This window comes from Halichoerus grypus, chromosome 14 (genome assembly GCF_964656455.1).
Source record: "Halichoerus grypus chromosome 14, mHalGry1.hap1.1, whole genome shotgun sequence".
Lineage (NCBI taxonomy): Eukaryota > Metazoa > Chordata > Mammalia > Carnivora > Phocidae > Halichoerus > Halichoerus grypus.
Genome location: NC_135725.1, coordinates 33,787,593 through 33,807,002, shown reverse-complemented (window position 1 = coordinate 33,807,002; position 19,410 = coordinate 33,787,593). Strand labels below are relative to the sequence as shown.

At 36.7% G+C, this 19,410-nt stretch overlaps 1 protein-coding gene across 8 annotated transcripts in view; it reads right to left on the bottom strand.

Moving 5' to 3' along the window:
- The window catches only part of KDM4C (lysine demethylase 4C), a 459,189-nt gene that overhangs the window by 94,449 nt on the left and 345,330 nt on the right, over positions 1-19,410 (bottom strand). For all 8 annotated transcript variants that reach the window (XR_013443953.1, XR_013443954.1, XM_078062213.1 and 5 more), the window contains one exon: positions 19,163-19,271. Coding sequence is in view for 6 of the 8 variants with exons in the window: in XM_078062213.1 (XP_077918339.1) it covers positions 19,163-19,271 (109 nt within the window). In the remaining 2 variants the exon portion in view is untranslated. The remainder of the gene's footprint in view (positions 1-19,162; positions 19,272-19,410) is intronic.

Sequence of the window (19,410 nt, the reverse complement as noted above, 5' to 3'; positions counted from 1 at the left end):
TCTGCCAGACAGAACTTTGATGAATGAGTGATGGTTTCACCAAAACTCAAAATATGTTCAGTTGCTTTGATGTGCTACAGGAAGGCAGGATTCAGGCTAAGATACAAAGTGCACTCCCCAGGAAACAAGCCTCTGGGCATGTGATACGCTGCAGTATTAACAGCTCTACTTCTGAGATTCCTATTAAAATGCGTGACCCCAGGACGTACCAAAATCATTAACTCCATGTACCTTGGAAAGATTTTGATTCCAATCATTATTTTTGGGGCTGTAATAGCATATATGTTGGACTCAATTACCAAAGGAAAGAGAGATTCTGGGATAGGAAAGTACACAAGTCAAAAGAAGTAGCTTTATCCACACAGTCGGTCAACAAACAAAACTTAAATAACTGAGCACAAAGTCCTAAGATTCCAGGGAGAAATGACAGGTGACATACTATCTTAGAAAAAAATCCACGGATTGACTCAAGCAGAGCTCAGGCCGCTGTGTGCCCATCCTAGAGATGATGCTGGCTACACCCATCGAGGATGAGAAACAGCATCGTAACAAGATGGGCCACATGCCAATGCAACTTTCCACTTCCTACTGAACTGCCATTTCCACAGTGAGCTTCAGTATTATTTTTGTTTTCCAGTGTCTAGATTCCTAATCTACCCTAAAAAATTCAATGTATCATAAATTTCAAAAGCCCACATGCTTTTGAATATGCTACACATTAGTGAATATTAGTGCACTTAGCAAGAGCTTTAGAACAATACAGATGAATTTAATCCCAGTTCAACCACTTCTTACATGTATATCATAAAAGAATTGTCATATATCTCAATTTCCTTAAAATCATCTGTTTCTAGTAAAAATGGGTTGGAATAAAGCCTAGCATAAGGTCTGAAAGCAAAAACTCTGGCGGGGGGGGGGGCGGAATTTGTTGTTGTTTTTACTGTTATTTCATTACAGTAGGATGCCTACAACAGGGCCTGGCTGGTAAAGGAAGAACAGAAATAATGAATGGATACAGAAATGTCAAGGACCACAGGGTGATGTGTGTGATGGCACTGGGCAAAGTACCAAGGGCAGGGTACACATGTGCTATCAGTTTTTTCCCCCGCAAGCTATGCTGCTACCGTTTCTTTCCATGAGAGGGGGAACAAGTGAGGATTGACTTGTTTTAAGAATGCTAACCAGACAAATCATAGCACCCAAGATCTAATTTAACCCCTAAATAAAAATCTTTAAAAATAACTAAAGTCGGGACTCCTGGGTGGCTCAGTCGTTAAGCGTCTGCCTTCGGCTCAGGTCATGGTCCCAGGGTCCTGGGATCGAGCCCCGCATCGGGCTCCCTGCTCAGCGGGAAGCCTGCTTCTCCCTCTCCCACTCCCCCTGCTTGTGTTCCCTCTCTCGCTGTGTGTCTCTCTCTCAAATAAATAAATAAAATCTTTAAAAAATATATAAATAAATAAATAAATAAATAAAGTGTCCAAGAGAAGGGGTCTCTCTTTTCTCCACCAGCTAGCTTGTCATTCCTGATGAGTAAGATCAAACTGATGATACGGGTTTGTTAATTCAAAAAAAAAAAAAAAAGGCATTTAAAACTCAGCATAAACAGAATTACAACTAATTTATTACATGCAAAGAGGTAGTAAGCTTTGGGATCTGTTTTGGGGGGCCCTGGCAAAATACCCAAATGCAGAATTGTTTCACTGATAATCTCCTCACTGCCTATCATGTCACCATCACAACTGGGGTGCTTTCTTCTGGGGTCCATTTGGGGAGAAATTATTTCATATCCCTTCTTTTGCTTGAAAAGAGGGTATTCTGTTCATTGCCTCACAAATGCAAAGAAAGAAGACCTTCATTTTCAAGGGTGGAAATCATCTATTCACTATATACAGTAGAAGATATTGTCAGATGTCCCAAGACCTCCATAAACCCCCAAATTCATGAAAACCCATAGAACACATACTTTTCCATGTAAAACATGTATTCTGATGGACAGAAGCAACAAGGTTATGTCCACATGTCAAAGCTGGGGTCACTGGTTAATGCCTTATACAGTAGCCACAAAAGACCCAGCAAAACTACTAACTACAAGGATCTGGCCTTTTAGGGTTACTCACAAATAATAAAAATTGCAGAGGGTGGATAGATGAAATGTTTGTAGTCAATTTAGTGCTTTAAAAGTATCTGCATTTTCTTTCAACATAAAGGAAGTAATGTATTTTAGGCTTCACAAGCATAAAAACAAAGTGGTCAAATCTTAATTGTACATAACTTTCTATAACCAAAGTTTTCATTCTGGTTGAATTCCAAGAACAGCTTATATAAAAATTGCTTACATATGTAAAAGATTCAGATGTTAGGAAATAAACCCAATAATGACATCCCTCTCTTCTTTATAAAGTGAGCTCCAGTACAATCTTTTCATTTGAGGGCAAGATTAGTTTGCAGTTTTTCAGATAGCAAATCCCTGTCTGTAGAACTGTCTTTTTAAAAGCTGTCAATGTTAAAATGCTGTTTCTGGTTAACAAAACCCATGTGCCCACATCACTGTGAGTTAGAGTTCTGAGACACCTGCCACTAGTGGAGTTTATTTAGATGATAGATTTACGTGTGCTATGCACCTCTCTGAGGCTTTTAGCTGTCTCTGACATACCAACTGTTTGTCAAAGCTTTCCAACAGATCTGACACCAGGCAAAAGTGAACTGGAGTTTGACGGGCCCTGCAAGGCTAATGGCACTATGTAAGAATATTTTTAAACTTAATTTAAGAATACTTTCCCAATTCTTTTGCAACCTATTTCTCCCAAGGACTTAAATAACATAGACATCATTTTATAGTACTGCACATTTAATGTCCTCTGAAATGGAAAACAAAACAAAATAAAACAAAAACCAGGTCATATACCTGAACTGAGATGATCATTTTCATGAAAAATACTGGAAACAATTAAGTTCAGCACATCAGTGCTTGTTTTAAGCCTTTGAAAAGATCAAGGAGCTACCTATCTCAGTGGTAAATATAGCCTAGTAGCACAAAGGATGGGGGACTTGGGTCAGGAGGTCAGGTTAAGCACAGCTCTTCGATTTCTACCTATATAACATAACCACTTTAAACCTCTGATTTCTCACCTATTAAATAAGAGTCGACACCATCAAATTCATGATGGCCTAGTTACTGAAACTTATTCACTGCCAGCCAACGTGCCAACATAACAAATACTTCATTTACTCCTCAATGAGATAATGATTATGTTGAAGAAGCAGTGGAAACTAAGATTAATACCTTTCTTATGAATGATTTTGGCAGTAGGATTTTAGCTATGGAAATAACTATCTGAGATGAGAACTTTCTGAATGGAGGGAGATCAATGTGAAAAGCCTTCTGAGCAGAAGGTTCCAGCCACAAAGTCCAGTGTTGTCAAGGAGAGTAAACACTGAGTTGGGGCGGGACGTGAGCAGTCATGGACTTTACTTCTTACTTCCCAAAACCTTTCCCTTTCTGCTGTCCTCTCCATTCTTTCATTTCCTCTCCTATTTTTCTTTGCCACATTTTCCTTCTCCTTATGCTACTGAGTTGTTGTTAGTTTTGTTAGTCATTTCTGTTGTCAATCTAGTAATATATATTTTTAAAGATTTTATTTTTTTTTAAAGATTTTATTTATTTATTCATGAGAGACAGAGAGAGAGAGGCAGAGGGAGAAGCAGGCTCCCAAGGAGCAGGGAGCCCAATGCAGGACTCGATCCCAGGACTCTGGGATCACGACCTGAGCCAAAGGCAGACGCTTAACCATCTGAGCCACCCAGGCGCCCAAAGATTTTATTTTTTTAAGTAATGTCTACACCCTACATGGTTAATGCCTTACGGTTTGAACTTACAACTTACAACCCCAAGATCAAGAGTTGCATGCTCTTCCAACTGAGCCAGCCAGGCTCTATCTTCAGTATCTTCAATCTAGTAATATTAAAAATAAAGTTTTACACATAATTTTTATTCTTGGCTGTGGCTTCACCGGACAGTAGGTAGGGACAGTGGGAATCTAATTTATCCATTCATGCACATCATTAATTAGATGACAAGGCAGGCTACCTTAAAAAAGTCATAGTTACTCCCGCCATTTACTCATGCTCATTGAATTTCTTCATTTTGACATTCAGAACGCTGGACAGAAATCACAATGGTGTCAACACCCACCATGGGCCTTGCAAAGTTTTACACACAATTTTTAAATTACAATGTAATTAACTGTAGTAAAATTTACCCTTCATGTGTACACTTCTGTAAATTTCTAGGCAACAATTCAGTCATGCAACACCCACCACAATTAAGGTATGCAGCAGTTCTACCAGTATAAAAAATTCCCTTGGGTCCTTCCGTAGTCAATCACTCCACCCCTGTACAGTCTTTGCACTAATCTGTTTTTTTGTCCTTATAGTTGTGTGGGTGGTGGGGGGTTGTTTTGTTTTGCTTTGGATTTTTTTTTTTTTTTTTTGCCAGAATGTAATATAAATGGAATTATACAGTATGGAGCCTTTGAGTCAGGTTTCTTTCACTTAGCATGCTGCATTTAAGATTCATCCACGTTGATAGTATCAGTAGTTTGTTTCTTTTTAGTGCTGAGTGGTATTACATTGTATGGATATATCATGGTTTGTTAATTCATTCACCAGTTGAAAACCTTTGGGCTGTTTCCAGATTTTGATGATTATGAATAAAGCCACTATAAATGTGTGAATATAAAATTTCATTTCCTTTTTTTTTTAGATTTATTTATTTTTGAGAGAGCAAGTGCGTGAGCACAAGAAGGGGGGAGGGGCAGAGGGAGAGGGAGAGGGAGAGAGAGTCCCAAGCAGACTGTGCTGAGCGCAGATCCCAATGCAGGGCTTGATCCCACAATCCTGAGATCATGACCTGAGCCAAAACCTAGAGTCAGCCACCCATGTGCCCGAAAATTTCATTTCTTTTAGGTAAATTCCTAAAAGTGGGATTGCTGGGCAGCATGGTAAATTGCATGTTTAGCTGAATTTGCCAGACTTTTTTCCAGCATCGCTGTACCATTTTGCATTCACACCAGCAATGTAAAACTGTGCTAGTTGCTACACATTGCCATCACCCCTTGGTATTGTGAGTTATATTGATTTTAACTATTTCACAGAGAGGTAGTGGCATCGCATTGTGGTTTTACTTGCTTTACCTAATGGATAAGGACATTAAGCATCTTGTCATGTTCTTAGGTGCTATCCATTATTTGTCCTCTGGTGAAGTATAAGATCAAATTTTTGTACAATTTTTATAGGGTTTTATGTCAAGTGTCAAGAGTTATTTTTACTTTCACATATGCTATAAGCCACAATACACTGCTAATATTTTTGTTTGATCTTCCTTTTAACCATTTCCAGAGAACTACATTTCCTTGTAATAAAGTTATAGCTATAAACATGATAAACCTAAACAGGACTATATACACATATCAATTTCCTGGTTTTGATACTGTATTATAATTACATAAGATGTAAGCAAAGAAGGACAGTGCAAGAAGGGCACAGAAGAATATACCATCTTTACAACTTCCTGTGAATCTGTAATTATTTAAAAATAAAAAGTTTCTTTTAAAAAGTTAAACATGTGCAAATTTTACTGGTACTTAATCATTTTTAATGTTTTATGTATGAGAAAATGTGTTCCAATTCTCACGAGGACCAGTCAGCACTACCTTTAGAGTAATTCAGGTAATTGAATTCTATTTAAAAAAAAAAAAAACCTTCAAAAATGCAGTCTGAAAAATTTCAAAATGGGTGAGATAAGCAAAGGCATGTGAAATGTTAGGAATACTGGTAGGTTCAAAGACCACAGGAAAGGAAAAACACAACTACCTTTAAGATTGGCATTTTTATAAAACAACTACATTTTTTTTTTAAGATTTTATTTATTTATTTGACAGAGAGAGACAGCGAGAGAGGGAACACAAGCAGGGGGAGTGGGAGAGGGAGAAGCAGGCTTCCCGCTGAGCAGGGAGCCCGATGCGGGGCTCGATCCCAGGACGCTGGGATCATGACCTGAGCCGAAGGCAGACGCTTAACGACTGAGCCACCCAGGTGCCCCAAAACAACTACATTTTTATAAAACAGGTTTACATGCATATGTTTGACTATCATATATATGCTGGAGAACAGTCTGGCAAATTAAGTTAAACATGCAATTCACCATCCTGCCCAGCAATCCTATTCCTAGGAATTTACCTAAAAGAAATGAAATTTCGGGGCACTTGGGTGATGCGGTCAGTTGGGCGGCCGACTCTAGGTTTCAGCTCAGGTCATGATCTCAGGGTCATGGGATCAAGCCCTGCATAGGGCTCTGCACTCAATGTGGAGTCTACTTGGGACTCTCTCTCTATATGACTATCATATATATAGTATGCTATTGAAATACACTCTTAATTATAACACAGGATGGTAAAATGCTGCATCCTTCCAGGCTGTTTTCTCCATAGAAAAAAGCCAAGAATCATTACTTCAATATCGGAAACATGATCAGTTCTGTGGAGTGCCACGGAGCTGAAGATGACCTTCATTTGTGTATTTTATACACTTAGGTTTTTTTTTTTTAATCTTCGATGAGAAACATACATTACTTTTATAACTAAAACAAGAAGTCCTTAAAGTAAGGACCAAGAGCCATACATGATCTATATATTAAAATTCTAACATTAAATAAAAAAATCAAAGTTAAATGGTACAGTTTAGCCTTAACGGCTATGGAGATGCCCTGCACCTTGTGTGTCTCAGGCTGATAACCTGAACTCTGAGCTGTCATTTTCTTGAAACATCTCTGAGAGAAACAGAATGTGATTAAGGATGAACACATCATGCTTGCTTGTTTGCTTTCCCCAGTGCAGGTGGGCCGTCGCCCTCTGCATGCACAGCAAGCTGAGGTTAAAAGGCTGTCATGCCTTATCTATGCAGAATGTACCCTGCCGTGGTGTCGTGTGCTGTAGCTACGGGGCAGGGACCCCCAAATCAGCGTGTGGCGAAGAGCAGAGATGCAGCAATGCTGTCACAGACAGGAAAAGAAGACTCAATAGTTCTAAGGCTATCACTAAGATAAATGGAATTTTGAAATTAAATGATGATTGCCCCCATCAAATTGAGAAGCCTGAAAATGCACATATATTAACTGCTGGGCCTGCCAGGTAAAGGAGTGATTTTCATGTTGTTGGCTTCTTCGTTTTCACCTTATAAAAAAGGATTCTTAGAGAAACAGTACTTATGAGTTAGAAGTATTAAAAAATTTTTTGTGTGTCTAAAAACATTTGGGTCATTAATCCCCCTCTTAGTTCTAAGCTGACCTGCCAACTAAAATTATTATTTGAAAAATATTTATGAATTGCTTTGAGAAACATAAGAAAGGGGTAATACCAAAGGATAGTTCTCTCTGAACGGCCTCTTCCTAGAGAAATTTTAAAGCAAATTTCTACAGCAGTACTGAGTTCATGCCTTTTACTGTGCAATATAAAAGAACAACAAAATCCCTCAATTCTTTAAAAAACAACAACTCCAAGACATGGTGGTATTTGAAACAGTACATATTATAAATACTTTTTCATTATTATGAATGTTTTATTATTCATATTGCATTGTATTGTGAGCTATGACTAATTTCAAATTTTGTTAATAAACCACTATTTTAAAATTATGTTTTTAAAGATGTTTATTATTTCTAAAGTGATCTCAAACTAATTTCATATCTGAAAGATGTATATTTTTAATATTTTTATCTATTTGTTAGAAATTATCTACACGAGATAAACACCCTGACATTAGAAAACAGAAGAGCCTATTTCAATCTCTTTGAAAGAAATGCCTTAGATGAATGCTCTACTCTAGCCCTTCCCTTCTGCCTTTCAAAATGACCCAAAGAACAAACCACATCCTTGGAAGTTCTACATCTAAATCCTTCCAGAATGTAAACCCCAAAAGAGTAATGACTCTATCCATCTTATGCACCCTGTCATGGAGCACCAAATGTTATGTATGATCAGTTCCATACATATTTATTGACTAAAAGATTGATAAATGAATGAAAAAAAAACTCTTTATTCCACAATTTTCCTCAAAACCTTGAAAATGACAGGCTGGAATTCCCAAATTATTAATAAAAGACAATTTTATTATATTTCAAGATATGCTTTGTAGTAGAAATTATTCTAAGTAGATTCTCATAACAGTAAAGAAATCTGTTATTCTTCCATTGCCCCCAAATCAAGAGCTGTCAAATATAAAGCTGTGACATCATTAAAACTAAGAAAAGATAACTGAATAGATCTGTGGGTCATGATTTGTTTTTTTTTTTTGGTTTTTTTAACTATAGCAGCTGACATTACATTTCACGCCATTTAGAGTTTTAGAATTAAATATAGGTCAACAATCACTAAACACATCAACAAGTGACACTCATTGAAATAAATCATACCAAATGACCAGCATATTATAAGCTAGTGTGACACTACCCCTGCTTTCATAAATAAAAAATGAGAATTAAACTTTCATAGTAAAATATTTCAGCAGTCTAGATTGCAAATTTTGACATAGTCAATTTATCACTGTAAAAATCAGACGAGGCTCACTTGGCTCTGGTCAGAAAGCTCATTAGTCTATTAAAATTATACATTTGCCAGAGTGTCACGATTCTTCTTACCGAAAAATATCTGCTATTTAGTGAAAAGATTTCACAATATTTTTTTGCTTTGTCTATAGAGAAAATGTGTTTTAAAACCGATGAATTTTTAAATCAATTAGGAGCAACAGATGGCTCTAGGAAAATAATGTTTAAGTGTTAATTAACCTTAAGCACTATTCCTATAAGGAAAAGTGGTCAATTTATTTGACTACTTTTTTCATTTATCTAAAGTAAAATATTTTGTTCTTAAAGAAAGATGGAAGGGCACCTGGGTGGCTCAGTCGTTAAGCGTCTGCCTTTGGCTCAGGTCATGGTCCCAGGGTCCTGGGATCGAGTCCCACATAGGGCTCTCTGCTCCGCGGGAAGCCTGCTTCTCCCTCTCCCACTCCCCCTGCTTGTGTTCCTTCTTTCACTGTGTCTCTCTCTGTCAAATAAATAAAATCTTAAAAAAAAATAAAAATAAAGAAAGATGGAATGTATTTTATATTCTGAATGAAAAAATTCACGATTTAAAATTTTATTCTAAAGGCAGTTTTATCTCAAAAATATTAGTGAAAAGATTATTTTAAACTAAAATTAAACTGAAATTATAACAAAAAGCAAACCTGAAATGAATACCTTTTCATGTGTTTGAGCAACCCCATATGATTTTTACGGCAAATCCTTTTTCATATTGTGGCCACACGTCTTGGCAACAACATCCCCGAGCAGACTGTTTCTACTGGTTGCAGGACACATTTATCTTTCATGAGAACACTACACTCTTTCTTGTTCATCTTTTTGCAAATCAGACTATTTCATTTCTATAGGTTTTGTTTTCATTTTCAATGTATTTCTTCTCTTTGCTCTAAGACAGAACATAAATGAAACTTCTGGGGCTGACACCATCTTGCTTGACTATTACACTTCAAACAAGAGTTTGGAGTGCCAGATACATATTATTACAAACCAAATGCGCATCCAGACAAAGCACAGTTGTTCACTACCCCTGAATTACTGACCAGTAATAGTTACTGTCACATGTCTCTAGCCCTAACAATCTAAGAGCAAGCTGTTAAATAGCTATATACCCATAAGAAGTAGGATTCTGGCACATCTCTCTCCTGAGCCACACCAGATGAACCACAAGGACCTCAGATTAAGTATGTGCAATATGTACTTTCCCCTAAACTCTGTGCTCCTTCCAGTGATGATAAGCCCTATGCATAGCATGACCACTACCCAAGCTACTTAGCCAGAACCCCAGCTTCCTCCACACCTAGCTTACCCTACCTCTGATCAGTTTACTTCTCTCCATCCCCAGTCATGCCAAAATCATCTATCACATGATTACTGAAACTCCAGGCCTGCTCTCTTGAATACATTCTCCACACCAGAAGCAAAACACCCTTCTGAAATATGACTATGATCATACTATTTCACTTCATAACGCACATTAAAGGCTCTCTGGTGTGTTCAGAATAAAGTACAAAATCCTCTAGAATAGCACTGTCCACTAGAAATATAATATAAGCCACATATGCAATTTTTAATATTTTAGGAGCAACATTAAAAAACAGATGAGAGAGGAAAGAATGGGAAATTATTGTTCAATGAGTAAGCTTAGTTTAGAAAGATGAAAAAGTTCTAAAGATACAGGGGTGTGAGATGTAAATACATTTAATGCCACAGAATTATACACCTAAAAATGATTTAAATGAAAAGTTTATGTTACATATATTTTATAATAAAAAAGAATCGGGGTGCCTGGGTGGCTCAGATGGTTAAGCATCTGCCTTCAGCTCAGATCATGATCTCCAGGTCCTGGGATCGAGCCCACGTCAGGCTCCCTGCTAAGTGGAGAGTCTGCTTCTCTCTCTGCCTCTACCTCTCCCCCCTTACTCGTGCTTGCTTGCTATCTCTCTCTCTCTCTCTCTCTCAAGTGAATAAATAAAATCTGGAGGGAAGAAAGAAGGAAGGAAGGAAAGGGAGGAACGAAGGAAGGAAAGAGAGAAGGAAGGAAAAGGAGGAAGGAAGGAAGGAGAGAAGGGAGGAAGGAAGGAAGGGAGGAAGGAAGAATCAGGTGAAATTAATTTTAAGAATATATCTTATTTAACTCAAGAAATCCAAAACATTATCATTTTGACATGTAACCAATATAAAAATTAATGAGATATTTCACATTCTTTTTTTCATACTAAGTCTTTGAAATCTGCTGTGTATTTGCACTTATAGCACATCTCAATTATGATACTAAATTTTCAAGGGTGTTTGAAATGTGCACCTACCAAAACTATAGTTGTGTTTCATGTGTTTATGCTGCCTCCAGTTTTTAAATTCAGCTTATTTAAAATTAAATAAAATTTAAAATAAAAGGGGAGAGTGAAAATATAGTTCCTGCCAACATTAGCCCTTAGCCCACCTGCTTCAAGCTACATAAGAGGAGTGGAAATTAATTGGGAGGTGTCTAAGTCAGGGTTCACTTAGAGAAGCAGAACCGCTGTGAGCGCTGTGCAACAGAGGCATATTTCGGGGCTAGATACACAGCCCTTGCATGCTGTTGCTCAATATCTGTGGTTGGGCCTAAAATTCTGGAGGATCAGCTGGACTGGCTGGCGTGTGGATGTGAATGAGAACAAGAAAAGCTCCAAAATTGTTTAAATTCAGTTCTTCAATAACACTAACCACATTCCACGCACTCAACAGCCACAAGTGGCCAGTGGCTACACGCTGGACCACACAGTTCTAGCTCATCTGAGGCTTCTTCTCCTCAAGACTCATCCTTCCCTCTTCATACTTCATGCTCCAGCCCTACCAAAATTTCATTTCCTAGACTTCACAATTTCCTGCCACTTCCAGGTTACTAAGCATACTGACCCCTCCTCCAGCTAGCTCTTCTCATCTTTCAGGTCTCAGATTAAGCATTATTAGGCATTGCTTCTTCTAGGAAGCTTTTCTCCACCTCTATATTACCAACCCTAATACCTCAAATCTAGTAAGGTCCTTCACTGCATTCCAAATTTTTACTACAATAGATCCTTACATACTGCTTTGCAATTGCTTGCCTGATGTTCAGTAACTTCCATTACTCTGTAATATCTATAAAAACAGAAATGAAATAAAATCTATCACCTAACCACATAGCAAATCCTAAATAAATATTTATTGAACAAATGAATGAATAAACATATGAGAGAGCACTAGGAACCTACTCCCTCTGGAGTAGAAATATTTATCTGCTCTGTTCCTGATTGGTCAAAAGGCAGCTCATGGAGATTTATGAATCATTAGCCATAAGCAATGACCTACTTTGAAGGCAAATGTATTCCAGGCCCTTCACTTTCTTACTTCATCCTCACAACCACCCCAGTTTATAGATGAGGTGAAGAGAGATTAATCTGCATGGCAAGCTTGCCTAAGTGGAGGACACTGGACTCAAACAGTCTTAATCTCAATGTAACAGAGACTTAGAATTGCATGATCCAAACAGTAATGCAGATGAATGCTAAGACCCTTTCATATTTAAATCAATAAGTCGAAACTGTGGCTGGCTAAGACTGTGCTGATACCTGTATGTATGAGCTCATATTAGAAAAGGGCATCACCAAATTCAGAAAACATGCCTAAAATATACCACAGTCATAAATTAAATAACTTATTTTTGTGGATTTTTAAGAATGCCCTTTTGAGGGAAAAAACAACCTAATTAATACTAAAATACTAGAACAACAAATAATAATGAATCCACTATTTTACAATAATGACTATACCTTTCAAAAACTATAACCTCTCTTCTGTCATTCACTGCTGACCAAGCAAAACCCTATAGATTGTTTAGAGCCATCTAGCAGCTGCCTCAGTTTGGCATGTGTTTGTCGGAATTGGCCCAGTCAATGTTGGAGTGAAGGGGGTGATCCCATCTCTGGAACCCCAACCCCAGCTCACTAATTCAATTAAAAGATCTGTCAGTAATCACTACTCACACAGACAAGATCAGAAAAAAATGAACCATTCAGCAACGCAAGCTAAAAAGTAAGATTACTCTCTTACAATATTCTTGAATCATGAATTATATGAAGTCCTACTTATCTAATAATGTTTTAAAAATTAGTCCCCAAGAAAAATGAGTTCAAAACTAAAAATTTAAAGATTCCAATCAATTTCCTTTTGCCTCAGAGTTTTCTTTCAGCAGATAAAGAAAATCCATAGTAACAAGATAACATTTCATGCATTTACACATATTCTCCTATAGATGTCTACAGCCTTCAGAAAGTATATTATTTGTAGTCATGCCTATCTGACATTTTCCATTTTACTCAAAAGATTTTATGGTTTGGTATTACAGCAATATACAAATTTGACAGCTTGCAATAGGATCTAGTCCCTGTAGCAAATCATTCTGACAGTTAAGTACTATACAGCTACTAATATACATTTTTTTTTACACTAAACTTATTTAAAAATCTTACAAAGTTGATGACACAATATATGTTGAAATTCTGAAGAACGGTCTTAATGATATAAATTTCATACTGAATTTTATAAATAATTGGACCCTACACACTACACAATTATTTCATTTGTAGTATAACTTATTCCTCCTTCGGTAGTTCACTTTATTAAGAGCAAATTTTTCCTCAACAGCATTTAAATAATAAAGTCACTCATCATGGTCAATGTTTAGTATTTTCTTATAATTCCTCTTTGTCTTTAAAAATAACTGAACATGTGAATAAAACAGTACATGTGTTAATGTGGAACATAATGACGTTTTTTGATTGCCTTTACAACGCTACTTTTTTCTTTTAAAGTGATATAATATAATCAATTATGTCTTCGTATTTCCCAAAATGCATTAACAGAGGCTCTGTCAAACACACCCGTGAGTCCTCTAGAAGGAAGCGAAGCTGATCTCTAACATTGCTGTAACATTAACCAAACAGGGCTGAGGGCGATCTTACCTGTGAGGAAGACCCCATCTCTATCTCTCCGTAATTCTATTTTTAGTATTCAATACATCTGATAACATGAGCCAGTAAGCAAGAGAGTAAGTGCCTTATCCTAAGAAATAGGAAGCCTGGATGTATTTGTTCCCCTTGATTCAACTTTTCAGCTGGAATACCACAGTGAAACCGCTCTATTTTCAGAATTGATGTACCTTTCAAAACTATAATCTCTGGCTTTCAAGTTCACTATTATTTGCCTTCAGGTACAAATTTTAAAGTGTATAGAGGCTTCTAAGCAGAATAGTTGGTCTCAGCCAGATACTGAAAGGCTTGTAGCTCAGTCATCATTGCAGTGTAAATTCTTTTTCAAAATAATGTTCTTCACTCAGAGAACACTTGTGCCTGTGCTTGGTTCACTCATCAAATACACATTGGAGGTCATTAAAGGCCTGGGGGCAACTTCAGCTATTCTAAAATGCATTTCTCCCTCTATTTGGTTGCAAAAATAGGATTTCAAATGTAAAAATCTTAGGAATGTCCACACACATAGAAACCAAAGGCACGGTGCTATGCTACTGTAAGGATGAATGTGTGGTCAACAAACAACCAAGGTTTTTATGCAATGACAGCAATCAAGATAAACATCATTTGCTTTGATACATGCAATTTAATATTTAAATATTCTTAGAACATTTCTATTTGAGAACTTTCGCTCCAAATAGGAAGAAAATTTTAAACTAATGGCTGCATCGAAGGTCTGCTATGATTTCCCAAGATTTCTTAGAATCCAAACCTGCCTTGCTGTTTTATTTATATCAATTCCACAGATATTTAATTAATTTAACCTTCAAGAAGTGATCGATATATGTAATAGACATTCATGGTAAGTATGTAACAAATACCAGAACTTCATGCTGTTTTACTCCTTTTGTTAGGTTCTTAAAATGTTCTTCCCTTAAATTTTATAATCGAATTTGAAGATTTTTTGGTGATCTGCTTCCAAAAGATAACACTGATACTGAAGATTATTTCAGCAGATAATACTGCTGTCTTCTGTGTGATTCTACTATAAAAAGAATATATTGTTTGTCCTCTCTAAATTTCTGTTCTTAACTCTTCTTCCCGGTAATTTTTACCTATATTTTTTCCATCGTGAAAAGTTAAAAAAAAGACATTCTAACTTCATATGTGTTTTATCTCTATTTCCTTTTCTTGTATTCTCATCTTTGCCCAATTTTGCTCCTCTTCCAAAGATTTAATTATGACCATGGCTAACCAATTATATTAGTAGAGAAAACAATTGGAACAAATGGAAGGAATTGAGATAAGGAAATGACTGAGTAAATTCTAAAATCTGTATGACGTGGAGTCAGTTGTTTTCTTTTTTGTCTTCAGGCATACCCATCGATGGCCTGTGACTTCAAACAAACCCCTAGCCTGGCTATCCCTGAGCACACCGATCAAGTAGGGGTAGGAATGTCTTCAGCATCCTCCTCATCCTTTGTCCTACCAGGCAACAATGCTCTGATGTTCACTGGAGAGTGGAGAAGGTATTTAAAATTATCAACCACATAAAATGAAATACATTGTCTTCAAAAGAAGTCTAGTGTCATCATTGCTGTTCATTTAATTATCTAATGAGCAGAGACCACACCTGTGATGTTACCAAACAAGGTAGCTGGATGAGATAAAGGTTCTTCATAAAAACACACACCATTTTAGTATCAACATAATCCACTGATGAGCATTGAAAAAGTTGTTTTCCATTTGCTGCCTCTTTTTTAAAAAATGGTCATTATAAATAAGAGGGAAAATCTACTAAAGTAAACAAATCTTCTTATATCCTCTGCAAAAAAAAAAAAAAAATCTTCCTACACAAATAATTGTACAGAGAGGTATTTCAAAAGCTGCAAGTTGAACCAATGAATAAATAAAAGACTAACAATAGTATTACCAAAACATTCAAATACTTCTGCATAAATTCCAGTATTCCATGTTCTAGAAAGACTAATAATAATGATCATTTTTTTTTTAAATATACTTCAGAAGACATTTTAAACTTATGTTTGCCATCAGCTGTTCTTTAAGCCTCTTGCAGTTACTGGGTGTTAACTAGTGTTGCTTCTTACTTATACAGAAAAACACTAACTTGCCCCAAGGGAAAGCTGTTCTTTTCATATGGCTAAATGAAAACTGAACTAAAAAACTGCCCTCTGGAATTCAGCACTTTGAATGCACAGCCAGTAGCATTTTCCCTTTCCTGGTGCCATCTCTCCATCTCTCCGTCTCTCTCTCTCTCTCTCTCTCTCTCTCTCTCTCTCACACACACACACACACACACACACACACACACACACACACACACACCTCTACAAATGTGGGCAGGACTCCGATTAGGCACTTGTTAGGGAGGTGGTACAGCAGCACCACCTAGTGGGCACTGGGGAGAGGCTCAGAGTCCCCCTTGCTGCTGTTCCAGGGTCAGTGCTTGCTTTGGAGCAGCTTACAGAGATTTGTGCATAAGCTTACCACCACAACTTTTAAAGAGGAAACCATATAAAGGCAGAAGCCATTGGTATTGTGTGATCCAACCCTCCAGCCACAATAATTTTAAGTCAGAAGCAGAAATAATAAATAGCAATTTGCTGCCTTTTATTCCATAAATATTTACTCAAAATTACCACGTGTGCACACACACATACACATCACTTGATTACTATTCAAAGTTGTTCAATTTTTGTAAGAATAAGTAGTGTTAAAATAATCAGATTATGTAATAATTATACAGTAGTAAATATACATATATGTTGCCAAATTTCATTACTTGGTTGACAAATTCAATTTGCCAAAAAAAATTCTCTAGGATTGTTTTTAAAAACAATTAAGAATTTCTATTCTCTCAGTCTCCAACTTACTTCTTTCAACCAAGATAGTCTGTCTGAAAATGACAGAAGTTAAAATTTCCTCTTTATGTGTATGTCTTCCCTATAGACCAGTGGGTAGGTTCTCAAATGGGAATGATACTGCCTCCCAAAAGTATCTAGCATTGTCTGTTTGGTCTGGGATGCTCCAATCTACAATGCACAGGACAGTCACCCGAACAAAAAATTGTCTAAAAGGTCAATAGAGCCAAAGTTGAGAAAGCCCATCTAGACTGTAAGATGCTAAAAGACAGGAACAAATGTCTTATTTGAAAATGTACACCAAGTACCTGGCAAGGTAAGGTTAATAATGGTTTGGTGAAATAAACTGATACTAACTTCTAACGGCCATGTACCAACAGATTACTTAAACTTTAAAAGATTGCTAATGTCAGGAAAGCATACCCTCTGCACATATAGGGCAGGGCATCCCATTCCCTGGAAGGGTATATCCCATGCCACACACAAGTGATCATGTGTAAGTTTTGTTATTCAAAGCCAGCCCATCTGAGTCTGATCACTAAGTGAGAAAGACTGGTGCACAGATGCTATGCAATGGGAGACTCACCACAGTGATGGTGCTTGCTTGACAATTCTTGATAAAAAAGTCATCTAGACTTTTGGTTGTTGCCCACTTTCAAACTGTAACAGAATTTTTTAGTGATTTTTTTCCCCAAAATGTAGTTTCTCCTTGTATTTCCCCACTTAACCACTGTGAGCATTTTGATAAGTACCACTTGATAAATACCAAGAAACTCTCTATGCATATAAAACTATCAAAAACAGAAAAAAATCTGATCTATAGCCTGCTAATTTCACCCAAATAAGTCAATAAACAGCTCTACACTGCCATTAGAAGTAGACTTTAGATGATCTTAAATTCAGTCAAAACATACGCTTTTCAAGTTATCAATTGTTTCAGGATGTAAAACATTCTGTAAAGAGTATGTGATATACACAATCAAGGTGAGGCATAGCAATGAGAAGAAAACAGTAAGCTTGGCCACTTTAGACGTCAAATTTCTAAATATAACTTTCTGAATGGCATGGAAATGATCCCATGTTGTCCTTCCCTGCTGTTCCCTTATAACCCCTTTGGGACTGGTGTGAGTAACAATAAATCAGCATTCATGTACTAGATTAGCCAGGATATAGTTCCTTAAAGGAAAGTGTCAAGAGCATTAAACTGGTTAACAGAAGTCATCTTCCAGGATAGAGAACCAAAGATGATTGTTAAACGCAGTGTTGGAATCTTTGCAAATACATACTACTTGTAAATTGGAGAAAAATTAAAATGTAAGACATTTGTTAATATTTGTCATGCTAACCATTAAATTCTTCAACATGTGATGAACTCAACATTTTTAAAATACCCTACCTCATAGTCCTAATTCTGGCAAATGTTTTTTGTTTCTCATTGGAATGTGTGTGGTTTTTTTTTAACTGGTGACCAAGATACAAGATTTCAAACTTTCCTATGGAAGTCCTGGAGCTGAAGAACTTTTTACACTCTTCTGAATCACTGTGAGCTTTGAAGGGCCATTTAAATGACCCATTTCATTCACAAAACTTCGCATCCTGAGCATCCTGGTGCTACCACCCACACCTGCCAATGACAATCATCAGGTCCATAAAGGACCACATATTTTCTAGCAATATGAAATTCTTGATGCAGCTATAACGGAAAAAAACAGTGCATACTTTCCCTTCTCTGAGAATGAAAGACTAGATTCTAAGTGCCTGTGACAGAGGTCTAGAGACAATATGCCCAGCTCCCTGATGGGGAAGAGACTGGTAACAAGTTAATAGTTGGGTAGGAAGTTATAGCTACAGTGCTCAAAATATTCTATAGTGGAAAGACCTCAAGTTAAAAATAAGAAGTACTGAAGAAATTCTAGGGAATTAAGTCCACATGTAAGACATACTACAGTATTTTAAAATCATGCAATGTAATGTTAGAGAAAATTATCATTAAATATGAAATTTAAGGGCCTAAAGTAATGCTTTCTTGGCTCACACTTTAACAGAACTCCAGTGTTGAGGAATGAAAGGCTATCCTTGGAATGAAAAATATTCTTAACAAGGAGAACGAGTAGGAAGATTTTTATGAAAGTTTCTAAACCAGTCAGAAGATAATCAGCCAAAGAGTTTGGCAAATTAAATGACTTGTATCTATTCATAAATGAAAAAAATCCCTTGGTAATAATAAAAATTTTTCTATTTCTCTACAAATCTCTTAGTGAAGAGATAATGAAATCAGGTTAGGTGAATTTGCTAAGTGAAGACCAACCAAAGAGAGGCAAGAGAGAAAAACTAAACAATCTAAATAGAGATAGATAGTTCAGGTATATTACTAACAAACCACACCAGACAGCCTAAGGTTTGAAAATTCACACTAACCCAGAAAAAGTAGTATCCCTTTGCCTAATTTCAAGCGGAACTGAGGAAGGTTATATCATACTTACAATAAAATAGGAAGAGAATATGTACAAATAAGTAAATTTAGGCTAAAGGAAAAAAAGGGTAGAATAATGAAATGAAGCTAAGAGAAAAATTATCTTGAGAATGTGACATTAAAAGAAATATTCAGAACTTGAAATTAATGCTGATTTAGGAGGTAAAAAAGAAGCTTTGCCACTCACCAATTTTAACCTCTGTAAAGGTATTCTGCCTACATCTATCTGTGTCCTTTCTGGGACATTAGTGAATCGAACTTCTGGGACCGCAACAGCACACATGACATGGGCCCACCTACAGGAAAGGAGACACGAAACATGAAAAAAAAGTTCCCTAAACTTAAACACTGTATACTTCAGCTAGGCGGTAGCAATTCTCACAGAGAGTAAATACACAGACAAGAAAGAAAGCCAAAAGCCTAAATCCATCACAG